This window comes from Sphaeramia orbicularis, chromosome 2 (genome assembly GCF_902148855.1).
Source record: "Sphaeramia orbicularis chromosome 2, fSphaOr1.1, whole genome shotgun sequence".
NCBI lineage: Eukaryota > Metazoa > Chordata > Actinopteri > Kurtiformes > Apogonidae > Sphaeramia > Sphaeramia orbicularis.
In genome coordinates, this window is record NC_043958.1 from 2,714,129 (window position 1) to 2,741,022 (window position 26,894).

A 26,894-nucleotide genomic window follows, 5' to 3' on the forward strand; every position below is an offset into this window, starting at 1 on the left:
AGGTTATTATGATAGTATTTTACTGGTCTGAAAAATCTTGAATTAAGCAAAAAAAAAAATCTTGAAATAAGCAAAAAAATAATCTTGAATTAAGCAAAAAAAAAAAAAAAAAAACATTTTGAATTAAGCAAAACAAATCTTGAATTAAGCAAAAAAAAAAACTTAAATCAAGCAACAAAAAAATGCTGAATTAAGCAAAAAAAAAAAATCTTGAATTAAGACATTTCAGATATTCGTATTTTTTGTAAAAGACTAGTCTTTAAATATAAACATTTTTGTGTAACTTTTTTTTTTTTTTACTCTATAACAAAGACAAATTTACAGTTTTCATTATTTATAGGTTATTATGATAGTATTTTACTGGTCTGATCCACTTTAGACTGAAATGACCTAAAATGATTTTAACATCCTTGATCATTAATATCTTCAGTAATTTTGGCATTTCACAAATTCATTCCAGGGGCCAGATTGAACCCTTGGCCAGGCCGGATTTGGCCCCCAGGCCACGTTTGACACCTGTGCTTTAGACAAATCACAACTACATACAAATTTAGCAAGAGGCATTGTTACACAGGACTAAAAATTAAGTATAATTTGTGGAAATTGAAGTGAAATAGACTTTATTCTGTTTTTTTTTTTTTAAATTTGGAGTTATTTATACATTTTGGTATTACTTTTGAAATTCTGGGCTAAATCTGTCATTTTAGTTGCCAAGTTCTGATTGCTTTTTAGAAGACCAAACTGGTTATTTGCGCAAAAGTCAAGTTCTGTATTAAGCCATTTATTTTTTCCAAGAAAGTACAAATGAACACACCTTAGTACTAAATCTTAACATAATGAGTAAACTTTTCAATTTAGATAAATCACAAATGTTCTTAAGCTGATCATGTACAATATTCAGTTTGTCAAAAAAAAAAAAAAAATTCTAACCTCAACAAATGGCATAACACGATTAAAACCAGTCAAATTCAACAGTTTCAAGGCCGTTGTTTTAAATATAAAAATGCAGGTGAAACTCCAATTCTACATCACAATTATTTCTCGTCTTTGTCCATCATCCTTGAAAATTTTGCACTGAATCTACTATAAAAAATTACGATAGAGACTGCACAGAAAAAAACATTAAAATAGTCTGGACTCAAAGTGACAGTAACCACATGGTTCCAAGTTACAGATCTGACATTTCAACACAGTTGGTTCATATGATCATCGTGTCATTGTTAAATCAGACAACTGTAGGCTTTGCTTTGAACAACCATTTATTCATTTTAATGTATATAGTGAAAAAACAAATGAACAATGTAAATGAATGGCATTCTTGTCAAGCTTAGACGTTTGGTCAGACTGTCTTCATGCTAAACAGCAGGTGTTCATTAATGTAAAAAAATTAAAAAATTAACAAAAACAGAAAATAAACACACATTCCACTCTACATTGGTCATGAATGCCTGATGGAAATGACAGGTGTTAAATAGGACATGGTTTACCCTTTTAGAACACAGGCAGACTTCATCCTCAAACAGAAGCACAGTGCTAAAAGCGACAACATTTTGCGAACCTGAACAGAACAGAACCCAAACAGAATAAAGCAGCCGGTGCAGCGTGGGTGTGTTTGGTCTTTATTCCCAGTCGTCCTCGGCGGCTGCAGCCTGAGCGGCAGGTGGATTCTGCACAGTGTTCTCTTGGAAAGAACGTCCCTGAGAACACAAATGGAGTCAGCAGACCCCCGTCTGAGCTTACAAACACAAAAAACCCGCCACAGAAACGTCACCTTTACCTTTCTGGAGTCAGTTGCGCTGAAGGTTTTCATGGGTGAGCTGGAGGCGCAGGGACCAGAACCGCTGAACGCACACTCCTCCAACCATGAGGGCACCTCCTGTTGAGCCTGTTGACCACCACCACAGAGAACATTAACCCACAAAGACCCAAACACCTACTGATCTAAACCGATTAATACCTGTTGATCCACTAAGTCTGTCAATCCATGTCAATAATTGGTGTAAAATACAGTTCATCAGTTCATGATCATCAGATATGACCCACTTGGACGTTCAGAGGCTCCGTAGTTACCATGGAAACACCATCATCTTCTAAAACACAGAAGCTAAAACCTGCCCGCCACAGGGCCCAATCTGGCCCATGGGACGAATTTGTAAATGTAAAAAATTTCACTTAAGATATTAATCATTTTAGTTCAGGTTTCAATTCAATCTCAAGTGGCCTAGATCACTAAAATACTACCATAATAATAAACTCTGAATTTTTCTGTTTTAGTGTTAAAAAAGTAAAATTACATAAAAATGTTCACATTTACAAACAATCCTTTCACAAAAAATGTGAAAAACAAAGAAATATGAACAACCTGAAATGTTTTGAGAGGTCAGTGCAATTTTGACAATATTCTACCTGTTACTAATTGTTTTGTGTATTTGTAGATCCACTGTGATCTGGAAGTTGTAATAAACACGCAATTGGAAACCTGAGGAACATATTTTTCTTCGTAAAATTTTGTTTGTTCATGTTGTTCACATTTTTTTAAACACTACAGGGTGAGTCAGAAAAAACGCTCTTTTCATTTAAAGAAATTGTACCACTGAAATGGAAATGCTTATTTTTCTTTTGATTATACAGTCATATTGATGTGATTATTGAGCATGTCTGCCGATTGAATCATTGATTTATGGCATAGCATAACAGAGGGAATGTCCATTGTTTATTGTGCACCAAAATATCTGCCAACACAGTTTATGCCACCGTGAATGAAATTGAAATTGTCAACCATTACAGCATGTTTACTCGCCATCAAAATGTTTTGTCTCAACGAAGTCGTCCGGCACGACCTTCAACCTGGCTACCATTCAGATTGATGCAAATCTGTGCTCGTTGTCGCATCTCTAACACAGCTCTTCTCGCCATTCGTGTTCGTTGTAGGGCTTGGATTTCAGCCGTGATGCGATTTCGGAGTTCCTGAAGAGTTTGTGGAACAGTCTGATACACACGGTTTTTAAGATACCCCCACAAGAAAAAGGGAAGCGGTCTTGAAACTGCCGGATGGTTTCTTGGACGCTACCAGTTTCGCAGAATTTTGTCACCATGAAAGCTCTCTGCACATCCGTAAACTGTGGTCTTGCCATGATGAAAACTCCCTGGGCACTGTCATGTAGGCCTATGTCCTGAGTGTGAAAGCAAAGCCCCGACTCCTGTAATTGTTGTCAATTTCAAGTTTGTTCACTGTGGCATACATTGTGTTGGCAGGTATTTCAGTGCCGCATAAACAATGGACCTTCTCTCTCTTATGCAATGCAATAAATCTATGACTACATCACCAGACATGCTCAATAACCACATCAATATGACTGTACGGTCAAAAGGAAAATCAGTGTTTCCGTTTTAGCAGTACAATTTCTTTAAATGGAAAGAGCGTTTTTTCTGACTCACCCTGTAGTTTGTAGATGTAAACATTTTCATAAAACTTTACTTTATTCACTCTAAAACATAAAGGTTAGAAATAAAAAATTTGGAATTGACATTATTTATGTATTATTGTGTTCTTATTTTACTGGTTCAGCCCACTTCAGATCATACTGGGTTGAATGTGGGTTGAACGAAAAGGATTAACTGACCACAAATAATAATTCAGATTAATTAATAAAAGCACAGGCAAATAAATGTGATATAACTGAATAGAGTATGAACACTGCACACATATTGAATTTACTCATGGTGTCGTTCTCATCCTGGTATTTTTGCTGAATCCAAACCTCACCTTGGACAGAATCGAGACCAGGGCCCGAGCGAGTTCTCTGTCCACGTCTGGGTCGTAGAATGACACCGCTCTCCCAATGTTGCCGCAGCGACCGGTCCTCCCGATGCGATGGACGTAATCGTCGATGTTGCTGGGCAGGTCATAGTTCACCACGTGCTGCACGTCCGGAATGTCGAGGCCGCGGGCGGCGACAGACGTGGCTACGAGGACCGGACACTTACCAGATCTGAAGTCGGCCAGGGCCTGTTCGCGCTCCCTCTGCTCCCGGTCGCTGGTACGACGACACGTTACCGTTAAAAATCAACACGACCAACACCAATGACTGGACTTACTGTGTACGTCACCTACCCATGAATACTAGTGGTCGGGAACTTCTCCTGGCACAAAGTCGTCGCAATGAAGTCCGCTTGTCTTTTGGTCTCCACAAACACCATGGTCCGCTCCGTTCCTACAAACACGTCAACATACATGTTATGAAAACTGTCATATTATTAACCCTTTATAGGAGTGTTCAACCGTGGGGTCGCCTGGAATTCATATGTTGTCACCTGAAATTTCTAGGAACTGAAAACATAAAATACATTACTAATAAAAAATATTCTTCAATGATTCAATATATATTTCATTATAATTAAAACACCACATACTTTTCCTAATAAAAATCAAGTTTAAATAAAATGCAGGATATAATATCTGAGAGGGTATATCTTGATTGACCCGATCATGTGATTGCATGCGTCGTTAGTGACGTCATGCACTTTTCAATCCAATCCACTTTATTTACATAGCACATTTAAATAACAAGAACATTTCCAAAGTGCTGCACATCATAAAAACAATTAAAGGAAAGGTAGGAAAAATGTTTAACTGCCATTTTCAACTCTTGAGTATTACATTGTTTAAAAAGCTTCATTAGGTACTGGAACTACACAAAATGCACTTTTGTTTAAGGGATAAAAAGTATTTAATTGCTGCTGCAATATTTGTTGAATACTGAACTGAATATTTGTTTAAACTATGTTATTCATTTTCATGGTTGTGCATCAAATGTTCTTGTTCAAGAAAAGAAAATGTATTTTATGGCCGCAATAATTATAATTAAGGGCCTATCTTTGTTTTTAGGTTCATAATCCAACTAGTCGACTATTGAAATAGTCAGTTTCAGCCCAAATTACTATTATGACAATTATGTATAATGTCATTACTTTTTAATCATAGTTTTGATAAGTGCTAAATTCGAATCAACAATCTCCACTTAATTTTATCATCTATTTGAGAGCAATAACACAAATCTTACACACACACATATATATATATATATATATATAAATATAGTTAATAACTTTGATCAGTAAAGGGTTTAGTCTTGTTTATCTGTCGTGGTGCGTTCAAACACCTGTGGTCTTCAGGAAGTCCATGAGCTGCTCTCTCTTTGAAAACTTTGTGACTTGGATAAACGTCTGCTCCACATCACTACAAGCTCCGCCCACCACACCAACCGCCAGGAACAAATAGTCCGTCTTCAGGAAGTCAGCGGCCATCCTGACAAACACGCATCCAAACATGACAACAGTAACTAAAACACGAATCCACCACCATCACATCATGTGTTCATATGCAAATACCATTTCAATTGTAAGGAACGTTTACATTCTAATTCTCTATTTACATGAATATCAAATTTCTTATTTATCCTTTATATTTTGCTCTTCTGTTTTTTTCCTACCCGTTTTTCTCTTGCACTGGTGTGCTGTACGTTGCTGTTGTCAACTGTGAAACTTCCCCATGGTGGGATCAATAAAATCTGATCTTATCCAGTTCTCTGTTACAACCTTCAATTAGCATCACGGTTTTAGTAACGCATAACTGATATGTAGCATCTAAATATTCTATCAATTCATCTAAATAGCATATTAGCATCTAAAGCCTGACCGCTACACTGGTGCAAACCTCTGGATGTCTTCAGGGTAGGTGGCGCTGAACATCAGAGTCTGTCGGTTCTCCTTAGAGGGCATCCCTGGAGAACCCACCAAGCGGCGCATGTCCGGCTCAAAGCCCATGTCCAACATCCGGTCGGCTTCATCCAGCACCAAGTACTGCACCTTCGACAACCCGACCTGAAGAACAAAAACCATGTGTTCCACAGTTCACCTTCTGTCCAGGTGAGCAGATTATACACACTTTGCACTTCATGTTATAAAGTCGCATCATTTTTCACAATTTGTATTTGGTCAGAATTCAAAAGTTGTTAATTTTTTCATGATTTTTACAATTCTGATGCCGTCACTAAAATCACATTATAAATCAACAATGGAACATTACTACTTTAACACCCTTCTACCATGTGAGTAAAAATGCAGACACATTTTAGCATTTAACATTTGACCTAGCACTAAAAGTAATAATACATATTAACCAATGATTCCAAGATGGGAGCAAAAAATAAAGTAAATCAATTTTTATGTAGACTATTGGGGGGGGGTTTGCTTTTTGCATTAAAAAAATCTGGCTCATTTACATTACAACATGGCATTTTAAGAGTTAACAATGACAATCATTGAGTATTTGGTGTTTTTTTTTTTTACTACTTATACACTATATACATATTTGTTACTTCATTATTAGTAGTAGTAGCAGTGCTATTTGTCATTTTTAGTCACATAAACTAGTCTTTAGATTTTTATTTTCTCTTTATTTTTCTATTGTCTTTGATGCCTCGTCTTGTAATCCTGCTACACTTGAATTTTACCCTTAGGGGATCAATAAAATATATCTTTATTATCTTATTTTTCTTCATGGCTCAATTTGATGAAATATCAAAAAGTTAAAAACACACTGTATGAAAACCCTTCTGACATGACGACGATGCTGTGTGCAGATTAGAAGGCCCTCCCTGGGTGGGACAGCTGAGGGTTAAGGCTTTATCTCCACAACAGAGAACATCAGGGCTTTTACCTTTCCTCTTGCTATTATATCCAACAGTCTCCCTGGCGTTCCACACAGAACATTACATCCCCTTGACAGCTCTCTGATTTGGTGTGCAGTGTTGACTCCACCATAAACCACTGCTGGTCGCACCACAGTCCTAAATGTCAAAGACAAAATGTGATTTCAAACATTTGTGAAATACATTTAAGCAATAATTCCAGTATAGTTTGGTTTTCCAACAATAAGAATGAAAAACTGATTTAACATGCATGTAAATTTTGTTCTAAACTAGTGCTCATCTCTGTCACTGAACCCTTGAATGCATGAGATTACTACAGTAGACAGTTATTCAGTCTTTATTTAAAGCTACATTATTAATTTTCTAACATTTGTCATGTTGACTTTCCTGTAAATGCTGCCACTGTGGGACAAATGGAGTCTGATCTTACCCTGATATATTGTTTAATGAATCCAGAACGTGGTTACAGCAAGAAAGTGAACAAAAAAGAACAAAATAAACAAAGAAATGAACAAACTAAACTGTAAAGTGAACAGAAAAGAAATTAGTGAAGAAAATGAACAAAAAAAGCTGTAAAAAGAATTTAAAGAATTAACAAAATAAGCAAAAAAAACTTAAAATAAACAAGAAAAAGTCAAAAAGGAGCAAAATAAGCTGTAAAATGAACAAAAAAAAATGAACAAAATAAGTTGTAAAATGAAGAAATTAGTGAAAACAAACAGAAGCAAAGAAATTAACAAAATAAGATGTAAAATGAAGCATTAACAAAAATGAAGAAATTAGTGAAGAAAATGAAGAAAATAAGCTGTAAAATGAAGACATTAGCGAAGACAATTAACAAAATAAGATGTCAAATTAAAAAATTTGTGAATAAAAAAAAATAAGCAAGGAAATTAAAATAAACAAGAAAACCAGCAGAACTCAAATAAACAAGCAAGAAAATCAACAAAATAATTAAAAAACTGAAGTTCACATTTTACACTGAAATGGTAGGTTTCACTAATTCTCTTTGTGGAAAGAGCTTTATGGGTTTGTTTATTTTTAATAAATTAAAACGAGTATATGTTAAACTGTTGATGCATGAAATCCACTACAATAAGTATGTGGGTATTATGATGAAGACAATAGAGTGAAGAAATATTATTGGATACATTTTATTATAAATAAACACTAGTTCAATTCATGCATGGAAGGGTCAAAGACTGAACATGTTTCCAAGAGCAAAGGATGACTTACATTTTAACAAAAAAGGAGTCATGACTGCATTAAAAACATGTACAATTTAGATCAATGACATGATGCAACTATTTCTTCAGACACGCTTTATGTTTTTAAGGACTGTCCTTTGTGGTGGACAGTGTCTTTTAAGTAAAGCTGTTAAACTCGTGTCCTCTACAGAGGACAACCAGGCATTTCTGGGTCTTAGGAGGTTAAATGTTTATTTACCCAAAGGCAAACTTCCTGGCTTCCATGTAGATCTGGTTGATGAGTTCCCTGGTTGGAGCCACAATAATAGCTTCAGGTTCTTGCAGCGCACTGAAGGAACTGGCTGCCACACCGGTGGCCATGAACTTCTGCAGGATGGGCAGAAGAAAAGCAGCCTGGAGGCAAACAGTTAAGACCCACTTCAGTCACATGTTAACCCTTTATGGACTACCACTGTAACAGGCCGCCTAGATTTATTTATGTTGTTTTTGGAATAAAAGTGGCAGAAAATTTACATTTTTTTTTGCCATTTCTTTTGCACCTGTTTTTTCATGAAGAACTTAACTTTAAATATCTGGCCATTAATTATCACTATTATATGTAATAAATACTTAAAACAGTGTGCTATAACAAAAAATAAAACAGACTTGAATTTTAGCATATAAAAAAAAAAAACTGTAAATGCACATAACAAAATTTTATGAGATTATAGAAATAACGTACCTCATTCTCAATTTTACCTCTAAATATCCTACATGATCGTTCTCTAAAATACAACTATCATAAAATATATAAACTGGAAAAATACAAACAGTGAAAAATCATTCATCTTCAATCTGTCTAAAACACTCAGTAACGCAGTTCAAAGTTGTACAAAGACTTCACTGGTCCAAAGCAGAACTGGCCAAAGTAAAGTTGACTACTGACTCTAAATGTGACAGACGTCACCAGGAACCAGAAAATCTTTCAAACGTTTTACCTTTGTAACAAATTGAGCAATTTCTGGCAACCAATATTTAATTTCTTTTCAGAGATCTTTGAAACCCCAGTAGAGTGTCATGTACTCACTGCAATATTTGGAATGATTCCACAGAATAAACGCCTCAACAAGAATTTTAAGAACATCAATGCTTTCACAACTGTAATACCTCATCGCCTCATTCTACTTAAATGGAAAGAAAGAAATCCACCGACATTCAACTTTTGAATTAAAGACCTTATAATCTGACATTAGAGAAGATATACCACAAGAGGCAATGTAGACAAATTCTATACAATGTGGCAGCCTGTCTTATCTTAAAAAGATGGACACAAACAATTTCTCATTTTATCTAAGGATATATATATATATATATATATATATATATTATTATTATTATTTTTTTTTATTTTATTTTATTTTAATTAATTAATTTTATGTTATATACTCATTTTTAATGTGAACGTTTACATATTTAGTTGGAGTATGAGGTGCATCGGGGTTGGGACTCTGTTAGAGTGGGGGTACCTAACTATGTTATATTTTATGTACAAGTGTACAGTTATGATTGTTACAATATAAAAATTCAATTAAAAAAACCTTGGGGTGGGGTGGGGTGGGGACGGCAAAAAAAAACAGGAAAGTTAGGAAAATACGCTAGTAGAATCCTCCCAAACAGCATCATGACTATTTTATACAATTATTTATAAAGACTTCAGAGTTAAAAGTAATAAAAACCTTTCATCTCTCTTACCAGCTGCAGCCTGCTGCTCTAAGCTCCACCCACTTCCTCCCCTCCCCCTTGGCCAATGTAGGCCTCTACCCCAATGTGTAATATAATAACAGACAGAACCCAGCCTCAGCTAAATGATGCCATTTGAATGCTGTCCATAGCACTAAAGGGTTACTAGTGTTTAACGTCACCGTTTTCCCAGATCCAGTCTGGGCACAGGCCATCAGGTCTCTGCCGGCAGAAATGATGGGGATGCCGTGTTTCTGAACGGGCGTCGGCTTCACATAACCCGACTTACTGACGTTCTTCTTCAGCGAGTCGCACAGCCCCGCCTCCTCGAAAGTCTGAAAGGTTTTGGTCACAGTCAGAGAAGAGCTCATTATCAGTAAATACAACATTAGTTTAATTAGTCTTTATTATGTTATGAACTATATTACGAGATATAATATACAAGATGAAAAAGATGCATTAGGCTAAAACTGGTGCATTTAGAGCAATGTGAATTAATGTACAGCGTCCCTGTTCAATAGAACAACCAATTGATTTTATTTATTTATAAAAAATATATAATTTTTTTAATTAAATAAAATGCAATATTTTTTTTAACATGTTGGTAAGCTTGGCACCTGTAATAATTCTCATCCATCTCTGTATTATTAAGACAGAATAACACAAAGCAGTGAAATACATAAATATATAACATATAATAATTGACAAATATGAAAACAATTAAGCAAAAACATTTACTTAAAATTTGAAAATTGCTTTGCCAAAATGAACATGCGCATCTATATTATATGTGTGTACATACGTACATATACATACATACATACACACACATATATATATATATATATATATATATATACACACACACACACATATATACATACATATACATATATGTACACATATAAACATATATATACATATATATACATATAAACATATATACACATATATACATATATATACATACACACACACACACACATATATATAAAAACTTAAATCTAAATTTATTGTTACAACTGATTGCTTTTAATGTATTTATCATATTTTAATTGTACTTTGGTTGTATTTTGCACTGTACAGCACCATGCGACTCCCTGTCTGTGACATAAATAGCAGGTTTTTTCTCTGTATTTCATCTTTCACACCGTATATTTTTCAGCCTGTCATCTAGGGCTGCACGATTAATCGATTTTAAATCGAAATCGGATTTTTTAATTAGGACAATTTTTAAAAAAGGGAAATCGTAAAATCGATTTCATCTCTCTCGTGCCTCCGGGCCGCACGCCTCCGCGTGCCCGCGGGCTACCGTAGGCTCTTCCTGTGACAGCGGTCTGTCACAGAAGTCCGTGTAATGACCGGACGTTAAATCTGTTAATGAACCCGCAGTACTTATACCAATATAAGCCGTGGCTTCACGCACGGATCCCGCAATTGAAATATAACTGCAAGCGGATCACTCATCTTACGTTGTCCCGGATCAGTACCGTACTGTCTTCCGAACCGGGTCCGGGTCTCGGGGTCAGCAGCCTCAGCAGAGGAGCCCACACAGCCCTGTGCCCACACACATCCACCAGCTCCAGGGACAGAATCCCTCCAGTGTGTCCTGGGTCGGTCTGTTCCACGCACAGATCCTCCAGTTTAAATAGAACCGCATGTGGATCACTCATATTAACCTGGTCCACGCACACACGCACGACTGATGCCTGTCACTGACTTACACTGGTATCACTGCTGTGGACCAGATACCCAGAAAAGAAAGAAGAAAAAAAAACTATAAAAAAAAAAAATTAATTTAGTCCTCTTACTTGCTAAATTTTTCATTCACAAATGTAAATTCTGTAACACAAAACCAAATATTATTTATGTTTTGTAAGATGTTGAAATTTATTTAAAGCTGTTCGATAAATGTGGAAACAAAAAGGCTGTAACAACTATCAGTATTTGCTCTGATTTGTACATTTTCTTATAGTGTATTCCCCCTGACAAACTTATGTTATTTTCTTGTTGTATACATTGTTTGTATACTCTACTTCATTTCAAAGATTTAATGAAGAGAAAAAACAAAACAAAACTGTGGGTTCATCACGTGATCCCATCACAGCTTTGAGGTCAGAGCAGTGGCTTGCATTGTGGGCTGCTCACGAAAACGACATGCTGACTGCTGTTGCCTTTTCTAGTTATACCCAAAAATCGAAATCGAATTTTTAGAAGGAAAAAAAAAAAAAAAATCGGGATTTTTTTTTTTTGCCAAAATCGTGCAGCCCTACTGTCATCTTTGCGCTTTGTTTTTGCATTTGCTGCTGCCAACTGTTAAATTTCCCCATGGTGGAACCAATAAAGTCTTATCTTAAAAACAAAGTAATCTATAGATTGAACGAAAGTGAAAAACAGGGCAAAATAAAGTCATGTGAACAAAATAAGCCACAAACTGAACAAAAGTTGAAGAAAAATCATGAAATAGGAAACAAAATGAATCATGAAAATCATGAAATAGGAAACAAAATGAACAAAACAAGTAAAATTAATAAAAATGAGCAAATTAAGGTTGTAAATGTTTGTTTTTATGTTCAGTTAATGATAGATTTAGCTGAAAAGTCACTTTACATATTTTTTCCCTGCTCTTGAATTTACTCTGAGTTTTCATGCACATCTACACGATCAGTGAATTAAATACAGGAAAATACACGATTTACACTGAAAAATGCAGAGAATAATATTATAATAAATGGTGAAAAATTACAATTGGAAGTTGTGGGTCTTTAAAGGTTAAAAATAAGCCATTATTTTAACAGGTTTACCATGATGGCTTTGGGCGGGTTGCTCCCACTAACGTCCACCAGGATGTCGTCATACTTGTCGAAGTTGATGCCGGACTTGTAATGGGCAAAAACGGAATTCTCATCGTTGGAGATGGTCGGAGGAATGTAAGTGACTCTCGGTCCTAAAAGAAAGACCATAAACCATGTGTGTTGAAGTTGGAAACGCTCACCGCTCAAATCTGAACCTGCATTTCTTTTATTCACTCACGTTCACCATCGCCTTCAGCCTTGTTGTCCAAGTTTCTATCCAATACTGTTTTAAATAAAGTTAGTTCAATAACACCACATCAGTCAAAACATCATTAGGTTATTAAAAACTACTACAACCTGGAGCAAATGTTTCTTCATCTTTTCCACAGTATCCTGCAAGAAAAAACAAACAAACACATAATTAACCTGCAAACTCACTGGTGAATTCCTTGATAATGACTCGTGTTTTACCTCCTCTGCCAAAGCGTCCTCTGCCTTCACAGTCTCCACCTTCATCACAAACATCAAAAACATTTTCATCACTATTTTGTCAATTCACTAGATGTACTGAACACAGAATTGAAATTCAGAGGTGATTCTCTCTAACCATCTAATTAAAAAGTCAAGCAATTTTTTAAAAGAGGTAACAACAGAATAAGAATAAATAGATGGTATAAAGAATTAACTATAATAGAATAAAAAGTGTACATATAAGTATCAAGTGTAAACATAAGGGTGAACTCAAGGGAAGGTTAACATTTAGTCAAAACAATTAAAATACAAAAATCTTCACCTAACATATTTTTGAGACGGTAATTACTTATATTTTCAGAAAAATGTATTTTGATTTTCGAAATGAGGAAAAATTTGTGAATAATAAATTTGAGGAGTTTTGTGAGTGTGAATGTTTAGAAAGTGACAAAGTTTTGTGCTGTCATTCTGGGTTCATTATAAAAACTCCAAAAACTACATTTATTTATTATATTATTTACATCATATTCTAAACACATCCTTTAAATTTCATAAATGCATATATCTATGCAAAATACATTAGAATATAATGTTTACATTACTTATATGTTTTAAATATTATAAAACAATTTATATTATACTGATAATTGTAATAAGAAAAATGTTTAATTTAATATTTACTTTTGTTGTCCATCTGTGACGCTGCCATTTGTCAAAACTCTTGCTGTTTAGATCTGATCAATTTTTTTTTTTTTCTAACCAATTATTAGGTTGTAAAATAGAGGGTTTAAGGTATACACTGAATACATTTTAGGATGAAAATGTCAGAGGAACTTCACTTTTAGGAACTTTGTAATTCTTGCAAAAAATAGATGTGAATTTTTTGTGACGCAGCAGTTGTACACTGAGAAAACCCGATGGCTGGCCAGGCTACATGTTCATGTGTAAAAACACAAAATATATTTTTAAAGGGTTCAGTGTTACCTGAATTGAAACCTCCTCTGCCTCGTCCACCTCTGCTTCCTCCTCTAAACCCTGTTCAGAGAAAATATAGAACTTCACAATCATAGATGCAGAAGAAATACAGCAACTTCAGAACAATCACCGTCACTTCAATAAAACTCACTGTCTTGATGCTCTTCACTATCTTCTGTAAAAATAAACAGATACTTAGGTTAATTGCAGTCCAAATAATCCACAGTAAAGCCAGAACCAAAACATTAGAACAGATTTACCAGTTTCATCTGATCGGCTGAATCCACGACCACGTCCTGTTAAATAAAATAAACATTTTAAGTTAATAAGTGTAACTGTACATAACGTAAAGCAGACATTAACTTCTGTTGATCCGTTATCACAGTCCAAGCCTCACCTCGGCCTCTTCCTCTAAAACCCCCTCGTTCACCCCCTGAACTGTTCCAGTTGCCGCCATCTGTAAAGAATGAGCCCATGTGAATAAGTAGCATCACATAAAATAGAACCATGAACTATCACTATAGAAAAGTGAATTTAGGCTTTGTTTTGTCTTACTCCTGTTATTGATTTTACCACTGGCTGTTACTATTGTTATACTCTATGACAGTGGTTCTCAACTGGTCTAGCTTCAGGACCCACTTTTACCCCTCAATGACAAGCTGTGACCCAAATTGATAAAAGTTAAACTTCTTCAATTTATTTCATAAAAAGATGGTGTTTTGAACCCGAGATAATACAGAATATTACAGTATAAAAACACAAAATTTTAATGATAAACCAAACTGACCAGCAGCTGGAGATACTAAAGAGGGAAATATTCCCTATAACACAAAATTAGGTGCATTTTAATCAAAACTAAAAAGTATGCTTGTTTAAAAGTTAGAAGTGTATTTAGTCATTTATTCAAGCTTTAAACACACTGAGGTTTTTGTCCAATGCAGCTAAAACCACATCTGATGTAGTCATCATCATACCTGAGTTTAACCATGATTTAAATTGAAACATTTGGGTCTTTTATGCTGTTAAATGTCTGGTCTTAATTAGCATTACTGCGCAATACTGCCACCTACTGTTGGAGGGTGTGAATGGACAATGCTCAGCACCATTAAAAAAATAAAGCACAGATTTATTCTGTAACAATATTTTTTTGCCCAAAGGCTCACGAACCACTGAAAGTGGGTTGGCATCCTACTAGTTGAGAATTACTGAATCTCCAAAGTTTATACATAATGAAATGTAGTCTGTTTCATATAACAATTTTAATTAATGTCATCAAATACCTGTGTTTTCAATTAATTTTACTTCAATATAATATGAAAGGCCGTGAAAGTGTCCATGTTTACATATTTTCTAGCAAATTCTAATCTGTTTCTCTTCTTTGCAGCCTGCAGTAAAACTGAAATCAATCTTAAAATTCAGACAAAAGACTCACAATATCCACACAGTATATGGCATTTACATTTACCCGGTCAAATTCAGTCATATTCTGAATAATAGAGAGCATGTAAACATACTCATCATTGCAATTTGATTAAATTGTGCACCTACTTACTTACTGTGGCCCCTGGTCTGAGTAAAAATATCCAAAATGACCTAAAACCCTTTGCAATGGCCTCAAACATATATACATACAACCACAGTAACATGGAGTAATATGCTCATAACCCTGACATTGTAATTTAAGGCAATCTGATACTTCTTAATGTTGTAATCATTGTAATTCTTTTCCTAGAAATGTGAGGATTTACCATCGCCACGTTTATTTTCATCTCTACCTGCATGTATAAAATATATATATATATATATATATATATATATATATATATATGTATGTGTGTGTGTGTGTGCGTGTTAAAGCACCAATGTTAATTTCAATGCTAGAATGAGCTATTTACATTATTTAAATACCAAGGGTTATGTAGCAAATAAAGTTCAATAGACCCAGGATCTCATAAAATTGCCAATCTGATAAAACCCCAAAGTTATATCCTTTTTTTTTTTTTTTTTTTTTAAATATTCCTTGGTGCACTGTGGATCTCGGAGTTTTGAATGCATGTGCTGTACGGATGGCAAAACTGACAAAGTTAACTTTAACTATATGCCATTAAACTGTGGATAAATGACAGACCAATAATGCACTGGTACCAATTTTAGGCCAATTCAAGGTACCACCCTAACATAAAAATATATATTCTAACTCACCTGGACAATCAATGTGTTTTAGCACAAAAACATGCTCTACTGGTTACCTGTGGATGAGCCTTTAAATCCTCCCCTGCCTCTTCCTCTCCCACCAAAACCTAAGGAGTAAAATATGAATTGGTAGAAAAGGATATAGAGTTGCATAGTTTCACAATAAATGGTCATAGTTTTTGAACTCACTTCTTGCATTATCACCATCATCGGCCTTCCAAAAGTTTCCTTCAGTGCATTAGAGGAAAGTACATATTAAAAGTGTATCATTTCAACAAATCATTTTTAATGTATTCGACATGGCTGTCACGAGTTACCATGTAATCAAAGTGAAAGAAAAACAGATCAGATATGGCACACACTAAAAGCTGTGAGCATTTTGGAGGCAGTGTTTTCTCTTCCCTTTAATGGAGAGTTATCATGTAAATTTGTCATGAAATGTTTGTTACAATGCACGCCAAATATACCTTTCAGTTGTTGATATTGTATGAAGACTCTTTGGTGACGTGAGGGAAAAAAAAACAAAAAAAACAATGCATGGCATGGGGTAAAATTCCTGTCAAAATATCCTTGTGCATAAGATAGAAACGCATGCATGTTAGTCTATAGTTGTGCAAGAGATAAATGTTGACAAACACTTGAAGAGGTTCAGTCATGCATACAATGTATTGTGTGTAGTTTATCCATCAGAATGTGAATAAATACATTTTGACAACAAGAATTACACACAGCCTGCTTCTTTATAATTGCCCTTTCTCCGTCACAAATTCACCAACGTGACTCTGCTGTCAAAAATACGTCACCACTTCATAGACATTATTTAACGAGCAGAAGATGCAGTGATTCCAGACTGCGCATGCGTACAGGTTCCTTCTCCGTGGTTACGAACTCGTGGCCTCGTATTAACATTTTTTTCCTCACGTCACCAAAGAAGCTCCGCAATATTGTCATAATATATTCGTTTCATCAGCTTCCGTGAGCGCAACCGCTTTCTGTGTGACTTAATATATTTTATTGAAAACGTGAACATAAAAATAGTTTGTCAGTATACAACTAGAAATTTCTAATGACGTCATACATCGATGCATAATTTGGATGCATTGGTTGAGTATACACAAAATACATTCTTATCACACGTGTATATAATTACAACAAGAATTCAAAACCATTATTTGTTTTTCCCCTACAGAAGAGACGAGAAAAAAATGACATCATGTAGTTCAAGAAAGACCAGGACTAAAAGTATCCGACCAAAAAAAAAAGGAAAAAAAGACCAAACTCATAGTTAACATACCTCCATTAGAGATGGGACTTGTTAATGTATTTGCAGAAGTACCGGGAGTACTTGTCTGTGGAAAAAAGAAGGTTAATTTAAATCCGGTATTTAGCTTAGCTTGTTTGTGGTCAAGGCCAAAAAAACCCCCACAAAGCTAGCGTGTAAATTAGCCTTTTCAATTATGGCTAACAGCAGGTTAGCTTACCTCTTCTTCCCACTCGTCCATTTTTGAACTCTAAAACTTCAAACAAAGTCGCCATTAAAACGTGGAAACCAAAGGGGTACCATCAGTTACATTGATAAAATAACAATTGCAAATATAAGTATCATATTATTTCTCTTTGCCTTTATTAACCGATTAAAATCTTTCGGGCCCTGCACGTGCATCACAGCATTCGCTAGCTTACCCATGTGCTGACTGAAGCTAAGCTAACTAGCTAACGAGAACAGACGATTTAACCAAGCTTCAAAAGCAGCACTATCGGAAAAGTCTAAAACTGAGAATTTCCCCGGTGAGATGAGGTAGCAAGTGTTTTAAGGGGATAGACGTAAAAAAAAGAACCTAACAAATGCACAACCTTACCTTAATAAACTTCTAACGAGCTTCTGTTCGACGTCCTCCTTGTCTCGCGCACGAGAGGTCAGCGTGAATTTTGCACACGGTCACCACAGGGTTGCCAGGTCCGTCGTTTTCCCGCCAGATGGACAAGTTTGCTAATATGTAAACGGACATACAAACCAATGTGATCTAAAATGAGTCAGACTAAAGAAATACTATCATAATAACATATAAATAATGAAAAACCCACAATTTACGGTTTGTTTTAGTGTAAAAAAGTAATTTGACATCAAAATCATTAGCAAATTACACTTTCTCAAAAATGTGAATAACATGAACAAACACAAACAACATTACTGCAATTTTAACATCATTTTATTGCTGTGTCTCAAATTCTTGTACATTTAAAAAATTATTTATAGGTTATTATGTTATTATTTTACTGAGATCATATTTGGCTGTGAATAAAAAATGTCAATAACCTGAACAAATATGAATAACCTGAAACATCCTAAGAGAAGTAAGTGCAGTTTTAACAATATTCTGCCTGTTACTAAATGTTTTGTGTCTTTCCACTATGATCTGCACATGTGCAAATGACTGCTGCAAGAAAACATTAAAAATCCAAGTATTTATTCTGGAATTTCTCATTTTCTTCAACCTTATCCAAACAGCCAAGCACTTTACAAAGAAAAAAAAACAAACTTAACAAAAAAGCTCAAAATAAGGGGGGGGGGGGGGGGGGGGGGTTGTTTAGTGACGCAGCAGGCACTGGGGCTGTAATGAATTTAATTGGTGAGTCAGATGATTTGCAGCCGTCAGCAGTGACTTAACACATCAGCAGCACTGGGAATACACCACACTGTCCCAGTTTAATCGACTGAACCTGAACCTCCAACAACACTCACAGGGTTTGGACTCAGTCACACAGATTACATTCATGAATGGTAGAGAAACACACACTCCTCTCCAAAGCTTCACTGTTTATTTTACTACTATATGTAAATAACGTGTATATGTACAAAAAAAGTAATATAAATTGCAGATTCTCTTTTATATTTCATGTTTCACTTGTGAATGTCTCTGTCTGCCTTTCTACACTTAGTTTTCTGTATTTTTGCCGTTGTAAACACAAATTGTATTATATCTTGTCTGGAAAAAGCTGTAAACTGAACAAAATGCTGAAAAATTAGCAAAATATGTAAGAAAGTGAACAAAAAAAGCAAGAAAATGTACAAAATAAGTAAGAAAATGAACAAAATATGGAAGAAAATGAACAATATATGGAAGAAGATGGACAAAGTAAGAAGATGAACAAAATATGAAAGAAAATGGACAAAATAAGTAAGAAAATGAACAAAATATGAAAGAAAATTAACAAAATATGGAAGAAAATGGACAAATACGTAAGAAAATGAACAAAATATGGAAGAAAATGGACAAATAAGTAAGAAAATGAACAAAATATGGAAGAAAATTAACAAAATATGGAAGAAAATGAACAAAATAAATAAGAAAATGGGAAAAAAAAAGGAAGAAAATGGAAAAAATATGGAATATGAACAAAATATGGAATAAAATGAACAAAATAAGCAAGAAAATGAACAAAATATGAAAGAAAATGAGCAAAATATGGAAGAAAATGGACAAAATAAGTAAGAAAATGAACAAAACTGAAATCTAAGCAGTTAATAAAATTTAAAAAAATAAGTTAAGACAATAAACATAGCTTAGAAACTGAACAAAATAAGGTGTCTAAGGTGAACATATTATGTGCACTTAGCTCTTCGTGTAATAAAATGTCATATTTTTCACAATTTTAGATTTTTAATATTCCAAACCAGCCACTAAAATTACTAAAATTAGAAAATTACTACACTAACACGCTTCTATGAAGTGAATAAAAAATGCACAGACACATTTTAGCACTTAACATTGGACCTAGAACAAAAATAATGTTGTTAATCGTTTACACATGCCAGGCTGCAAAAAAAAAAGGTAATTTTTATGTAGAATATTGGAAAAAAAAGTTTTTTGTGTTTTTTGCATATAAAAAATGGTTTGTTTACATTACAAACACAGCATTTAAAGGGTTAAAAATATGACAGTTATTGAGAATTTGGTATTTTTGTTTATGGCTCAAGGTGATTTAACTCTGAAACTTTCTGAAAAACATTTTGACTTTACTACACAACTGTGCACATTATGTATTTAAGGTGGTTGGGAAGGACTTTTATGGGTGGGACAGAACTTTAAGGGCGTCTTTAAGGGTGTACAGAACTTCCTCGCTCCTTAAGGGGAAATACATTTTTTTAATCAGCTCAATAAAAAGAAAGACGGAAAACCAAAAAAAAAAATCGATTTAATGACTCAGCGCCCATCAGACTACAGTGTTACAGAGTCCGTCCACAGTGGGAGGGTGATAATCTGTCAGCGGTGATTCACATGTAACCATGGACGACAGAAACAACAAGCTGACTCTGGAGCAGCCGAACAATTATAAATGCACATGGGATCAGTGAGGAACCTGGATCCTGTCAAAGACACACAGGGAGTCACCACACGAGTTTGATCCTCACATGAGACAACTTTTATTTTCATTTTCACAATAAATAACATTACATACCTGAGCTAGAACTGTCGATGAATCACCAAAATGAATAATATCAGTGAGGAAAACAAAGAAGAAAAACCAAAAACTCCTCTTGAATTACAAAATATTTCAGTTACAACAACCCACATGATATGATTCAAACACCCAGTTCCAGTTTTGAACGTAAATGTCCATTTTCATTTGGAGGGTTTTCTGATAATTCATGTCATTGAATGAACCTGTTTAAATGAGCAATGTTAATTTTCTACAGTTGAATTGATGAGTGTTAATACTGGGGGGGCTGTTTTTTATACTCCTGCTGAGTTAAAGAGGTCTGTGGGCGGAGTCTCAGCGTTTGAAGTCATGGCGACAGTCTCCAGGGGGCGTGTCATGGATGATGTCTGGTTGTTGTGGCGATACATGTGCAATCACAAAGTAAATAATGTCAATAATGTGACAAATATCATTCAAATTAAAATTTTGAAGAATGTTTAATTCCAATTCTCTATTTATATAAATACTAAATTTCTCATTTTCCTTTATATGTCACTCTCACTTGTGTTTTTCTTTTTTCTACCTGTCTTTCTCTTGCACTGGTGTGCTGTATGTTGCTGTTGTCAACTGTGAAATTTCCCCATGGTGGGATCAATAAAGTTTTATCTTATTTTATCTTATCCTATCTTATCTTGTCGATCACTTACTTTTTAACCCATAAAGACCGAAACAACCACTGTCGACCAAAACCATCTCCTTATTTAAACTGTTTAATGCCTGTTGATCCACTAATTCTATCAATGCATGTAAATAATTGATGTAAAATACAGTTATTCATCTTTTCATGGTCATCAGATATGACCCATTTGGACATTCAGAGGCTCCATAGTTACCGTGGAAACACTGTCATCTTCACTGTAAAAAAAACAACAACTGTAATTTAACAGAATTTTTACTGTTTATTTTGCAGATTTTTTCTATATTTTTAAGATACAGGAAAATATCAATGAAATTACAAAACTAGACCGTGATTTTACATGTCAAATGTAAAATAAGATGAAAAAACTGTAACTGAATAACCATAAAATTTCCATTTTTAAAAGTTTTTTTTTTTCTTTTTTCACAGAAAAATACAGTTAAAATACATTTGCAAATGTATGATAATTTCACAAATATTTCTTTTCTATTTATGAGATTAAACTGTTAATTTAAAGTTTAATACTGTAAAAAAATAAATAAAACAATAATAAAACCAGATAAAATTACTGACAATTAACTGTAAAAGAAGTATTTATTCTGTAATTTTAACAAGACTTGTTTGTTAATTGACGAATATCTTGTGTAATTACGGGAGGTTTCGCAACAAAAATGTTGAATAAGTGTGATTTTGTGAATGTATAACATGTAAGCCCTAATATTTGTTTTATAACAATGGTCGTCCATATTTATAGGTAATTTGTCTGTTTTAATACATATAAATATTCTTTATTAAATATTAAAAGGTCAAAAAAAAAAAAAAGCACAATCTCATGTAAAGTTAGGGCAAAAAAACTGTATTTTAATTATGGAAAATCACCGTATTTCTGTTAATAAACAGTATTTTTTTGGCACCCCAGCTTCCGGAATATTACAGTTTTTTGACTTTTTTTTTTTTTTTTTTTTTTTTTTTTACAGTGTTCTACAACATTGATTGACCAGTAAAACCAATGGAGTTGGATCAATGACAGTAGATGGAGATGCATGTTTTTATGTTCAATTATTGATATTTTTACTGAAAAGGTTCTTTTTCTTCAGTTTTTGTCTGTTTTGATATAATAACCTTTGAATTTACTCTGAGCTTTAATGAACATCTACATGGTCTGTGAATTAAATACAGAAAAATACATGACATACAGCGGAATAAATGCAAAACAAAGAGGAAAATATTATAATAAAAGGTGATAAATCACTTCAGAAAAGTTAAATAGAGAGAAACATTTATTTGAGAACTGCCACAGAAGTAGCACTGGGTCTTTATGGGTTAATGCCATAAGGAAAGTACTCTACAGAGTTAATGACAATCTCTAATATTTATACGTGGGGTCATGCTTAGTAAATACACTGCAAATTTGAAATAACTATTTTAGCACCCTCAGAGTTGAAATCAACACTCATCAGGTGTTTCCATGGGAACCACTACTGAAGTGTTAAAATCAACACTATGGTAGTTTATATTTAACTCTTTATGGCTCTTGAAGGTTTTCTTTCTGACTTTAACACACTGCAAATGATTTGGTTCTTACCAAGATAAAAAAACAACAACTTAGATTTAGAAGTGTTAGATTTTAAGAGTTAATTTGTTATTTTAAGTGTTCATACACCTGTAGACGTACTTATTTTTGGATTTAACAATCTGAATTTAAGAAGTCTTGTCAAGTGAAATTATCTTGCCGCATGGACAGGTATTTCACTTGTTTTGAGTGCATTTCCCCTCAGATTTAGTGTTTTTATCTTGTTTTTAGACACCATTTTTTGCAGTGTACTTTCCTACATCATGCTCAAACAGTGAACTTAACTCTCAATCGAAAGAGCTGAGCTAATTAACTATAGATGAAAGTAGAGTTAAGTTACTGTGAGTAGGAGTAATACATTATAATAACATTAATGTGATTATTAACTCTACAGAGTACTTTCCTCATAGTGTTACATTGTCACTGATCCAACATATCGCTGCTACAACCCAACATCCACATGACACGCCCCCTTTAGACTGTCGCCATGACTTCAAACAATGAGACTGCAGAATTAGCTCCACCCATAGACCTATTTAACACCGCAGAAGTGTAAAAACTACACCTAAATCAACACTCAACTCTATAGAATTAACACTACTTGATTTGCTGTGTAGTCTTTCACAGTACCGTAACTCTACCTTCATGTACAGTTAATTATTTTAGCTCCCTCTTGATGGAGAGTTAAAACAAAAAAACACTCATACTATCCTGAATGTCATTTTGGGGACCCAGTGTTGAACAGGACAAGCATTAAATAGTTAAATATTAACTACCATAGTGTTGATGTTGGCATTTAAACACCAGGCAAGCGTTGATTTGAACTCTGACGGTGTTAAAAAGGCACCTTCTGTTCTATATACTGTGTGTCACCGGTTCATTTTCACCATTGCCAGATTAACTCTCGCCAGATTAGCTCTAATCCCATTAACATCACCTAATCTGACTCCGTTGCTGCTTCATCTGATCCACAACACACATCCCACATGTGAACTGTCAGTCGACCAATCAGATTACAGCTAGAGCTGACATCGACCACCACATGATATGAACTAATATAAGAACATCATTAGAACACTTTTCACACCAGGCAGGAGTTTTCTAACATTTATCCACATTATCTGTGCAGTGTGTCGCTGCTGTTTTGGCTTTTTGCACGTCTTGCTACTTTTCAATAAAAGAAATATAGAGATATTGAAGCTCCAAAATCCATTTGGTTGCAGTTCTGTAGAAATGTGAATTAACCCTTTCATGCATGAATTATAAGCACCTTAATCAAGATTTTTTTCCTGAGTGTTTTTATTCTCCTTTAGGCATGAAAAACAACAATGCAATTTAATTTTTTTTTAATGAACCTATTTTTCTTGGAGTTACAAAACTGTCCACTCAGCTGGACATCATGCGTTTAATTTTAGAAGCCAAGAAACATATATTTACTGATACACTGTGTGAAAACTATGAAATAAAAACATTTTTAATGCCACTAAACTGATGTTTTCTCACATTTTAACATACTCTAATACTAGTTATTACTCACTTCATGGAGATAACATGCAAAAAAATAACTTTTTCTTTAAAAAAAACCCAACAACTATTAATTAAAGTCTAATAACAATTAGCAATTTTTTTACACTCAAACATTTTACTGCTGATCAGGTGTATCAAGAACAGCAAAGTTACAGTAATAGTATGAATTGGAGTGTTTGGGATGATGCATTAGTGTCCACTGTGTCAGCTGATATGGAACTAAGACAACAAAATCCATGAATATGCAAGAGAATACTTTTGAACAGCTGTCCAGTACAGTGACCACTATGCATGAAAGGGTTAAAACAAGTGAATCATTTCAGTGTTTTTTGTTTTTGTTTTTTTTTACCTTTATTGAAGCGACACCAAGTGACAAAGAGATTTAAGTACAGTATTATACAATATTTACATTACATCATCATAATGTGTGTGTGGGGGGGGTTAAGATATGTGGTATGTAATATACAAAAGAAACACGTCAGTCAGTAATAAAAATCGATGTCCTGTCCTGGTTGTGTAAATGTTCTGTGTGTGGTGGAGTGTGTAAGATGTGTATGTGGCGTGACTGTTGTGATACGGACTTCACAAGAAAAATAAAAGAGAACAGAAAAAAAAAGGAATAAATTAATTAATTAAAAAAAAAAAAAATCAGGGATATGACCAAATACAATTATTAGGTAGCTGAAACTAAGTGAGATGAGGAGAAAGGAAAAGGAGGGGGAGAGAGAGAAAGAAAAAGAATAAAGAGGAAAGCGGGGGGTTAATAACAATAAATAAGTAAATAAATGAAAACAGCCAAATGAGATTCAAAGTACAATTTATCTACATTTAATCCCATGCCATAAAATGAATGGCATTCATTTTAGTGTTTTTGTCATGAGGGTTAAGTGTCAATACATGAGAACCTGTTTTCTCAGTATGTATCCGCTCTTTTTAACCCATAAAGACCCAAACACCCACCACCGACCAAAACCATCTGCTGATCTAAAATGTTTAATAACTCCTGAACTACTAATCCTATCAATACATGTAATAATTGGTGTAAAATACAGTTTGTCATCTTTTCGTGGTCATCAGATATGACCCATTTGGACGTTCAGAGGCTTTGTAGTTACCGTGGAAACACTGTCATCTTCTACAACACTGATTCACCAGCAAAACCCATTTAGTTGGATCAGTGACAGGGAATGGAGATGCTTGTTTTTATGTTCAGTTAATGATATCTTTGCTGAAAAAGTCCCTTTTTCTTTCTATAATAACCCCCAACTTTGATGAGCATCTACATGATCAGTGAATTAAATATAGGAAAATACATGATTCTCACTGAAAAAAACACAACATACAGAAGATAATATGGCACTAACTGGTGATAAATCACTTAAGAAAAGTTAAATCTAGAGAATTTAGGAACTGGGTCTTTATGGGCTACGATGTTTGGGTTTTATTTCTTCGTTTCTTCTTCTTTGCAGATTGAGTAGATGAGGGAAGTCATTGAGGCGGAGCTCAGATTAGCTACGATCGCTAAAGGTAGAGTCTGATGTCTCACTTTAGCTTCCCACATGCTAAGAGGATTTACTCAGACTGGAAGGGATAGAAATAAACACATGGCCGGGCTCACCATGTTCTATTAACGCTTCCACTAATACCAAAAAAAGACTACATACAGTATAGGACAAAAACATATTATACATACACATAAACATGCACATTTTCAATATACAACGCATACTTTACTGGGGCCAAAAGAAAAATGTGCAGTGTTTTGTTTTTTTTTCTGAGTCTGTTCAATGTAAAATGGGTTCATTACAGCCACTGATACTGTTGAGATATTCATCACTTTTTTTAATTGTTGTAAAAAATATTTTTGCTTTATTGTCATAGTTACAAAAAGATAAATGCACATTTCATATTTTTATTTGGTAAAGTCCGGTTGAGTTTATTTGTTTTATTCAAGCAAAACTGTACGGTTTTTGTTTTTTTTCCTTTGGCAGAACAACTTACACAAAGAAAAGCAAAAAGAACAGTTGTAATATTGATGTTTCTTTCAATAACGAGTTGAACTATTGTTACAGTCTTGTTGAGTTGGGAGGTGACAAACATTTTGAGAATCACTGTGTTAAGATAACATGAATGTAATTAAAAAGGAATTAAACCACACTGAACTGAACCAGAGTGAATAATTGAATTGATCTGGATTGAACTGAATTGAATTGAGCTGAATGGAACTGAACTAAACTAAACTAAACTAAACTAAACTGAGTTGAACTGAACTACACTGACCTTAACGAAACTAAACTAAACTAAACTAAACTGAACTGAATTGAACTGAATGGAATTTAACTAAACTAAACTAAACTGAACTGAATTGAACTAAACTAAACTAAACTGAATTGAACTAAACTAAACTAAACTAAACTAAACTAAACTAAACTAAACTAAACTAAAATAAAATAAAATAAAATAAACTTGAATTGACCTGAATTGAACTGAATCCTCTCCATCATCAGCTGACAGTGAGTGGCAGTGCTTGGCTCCTCCCCCTCCTGTGCTGGGGGCGGTCCATAGATGATGAACAGAGGGAACTCCTCGACACTGGGGGAT

At 34.3% G+C, this 26,894-nt stretch overlaps 2 protein-coding genes across 2 annotated transcripts in view; both read right to left on the reverse strand.

The window, feature by feature from the left end:
* LOC115431961 (NACHT, LRR and PYD domains-containing protein 3-like) overlaps positions 1-26,894 on the reverse strand; it is a 592,418-nt gene that overhangs the window by 40,556 nt on the left and 524,968 nt on the right. The gene's annotated exons all lie outside the window — the stretch shown is intronic.
* On the reverse strand, positions 1,242-26,869 carry ddx4 (DEAD (Asp-Glu-Ala-Asp) box polypeptide 4). Its single transcript, XM_030153043.1, has 22 exons — positions 26,770-26,869; positions 17,556-17,591; positions 17,369-17,423; positions 16,264-16,302; positions 16,131-16,181; positions 14,279-14,338; positions 14,142-14,177; positions 14,033-14,056; positions 13,891-13,941; positions 12,907-12,945; positions 12,793-12,828; positions 12,674-12,718; positions 12,445-12,587; positions 9,823-9,975; positions 8,160-8,314; positions 6,722-6,851; positions 5,717-5,883; positions 5,163-5,308; positions 4,115-4,214; positions 3,767-4,037; positions 1,778-1,885; positions 1,242-1,697 (listed from the first exon to the last, which is right to left on the reverse strand). The coding sequence occupies exons 2-22, from the start codon at positions 17,574-17,576 to the stop codon at positions 1,620-1,622; spliced, it is 1,908 nt and encodes a 635-aa protein (XP_030008903.1). The 5' UTR covers positions 17,577-17,591; positions 26,770-26,869; the 3' UTR covers positions 1,242-1,619.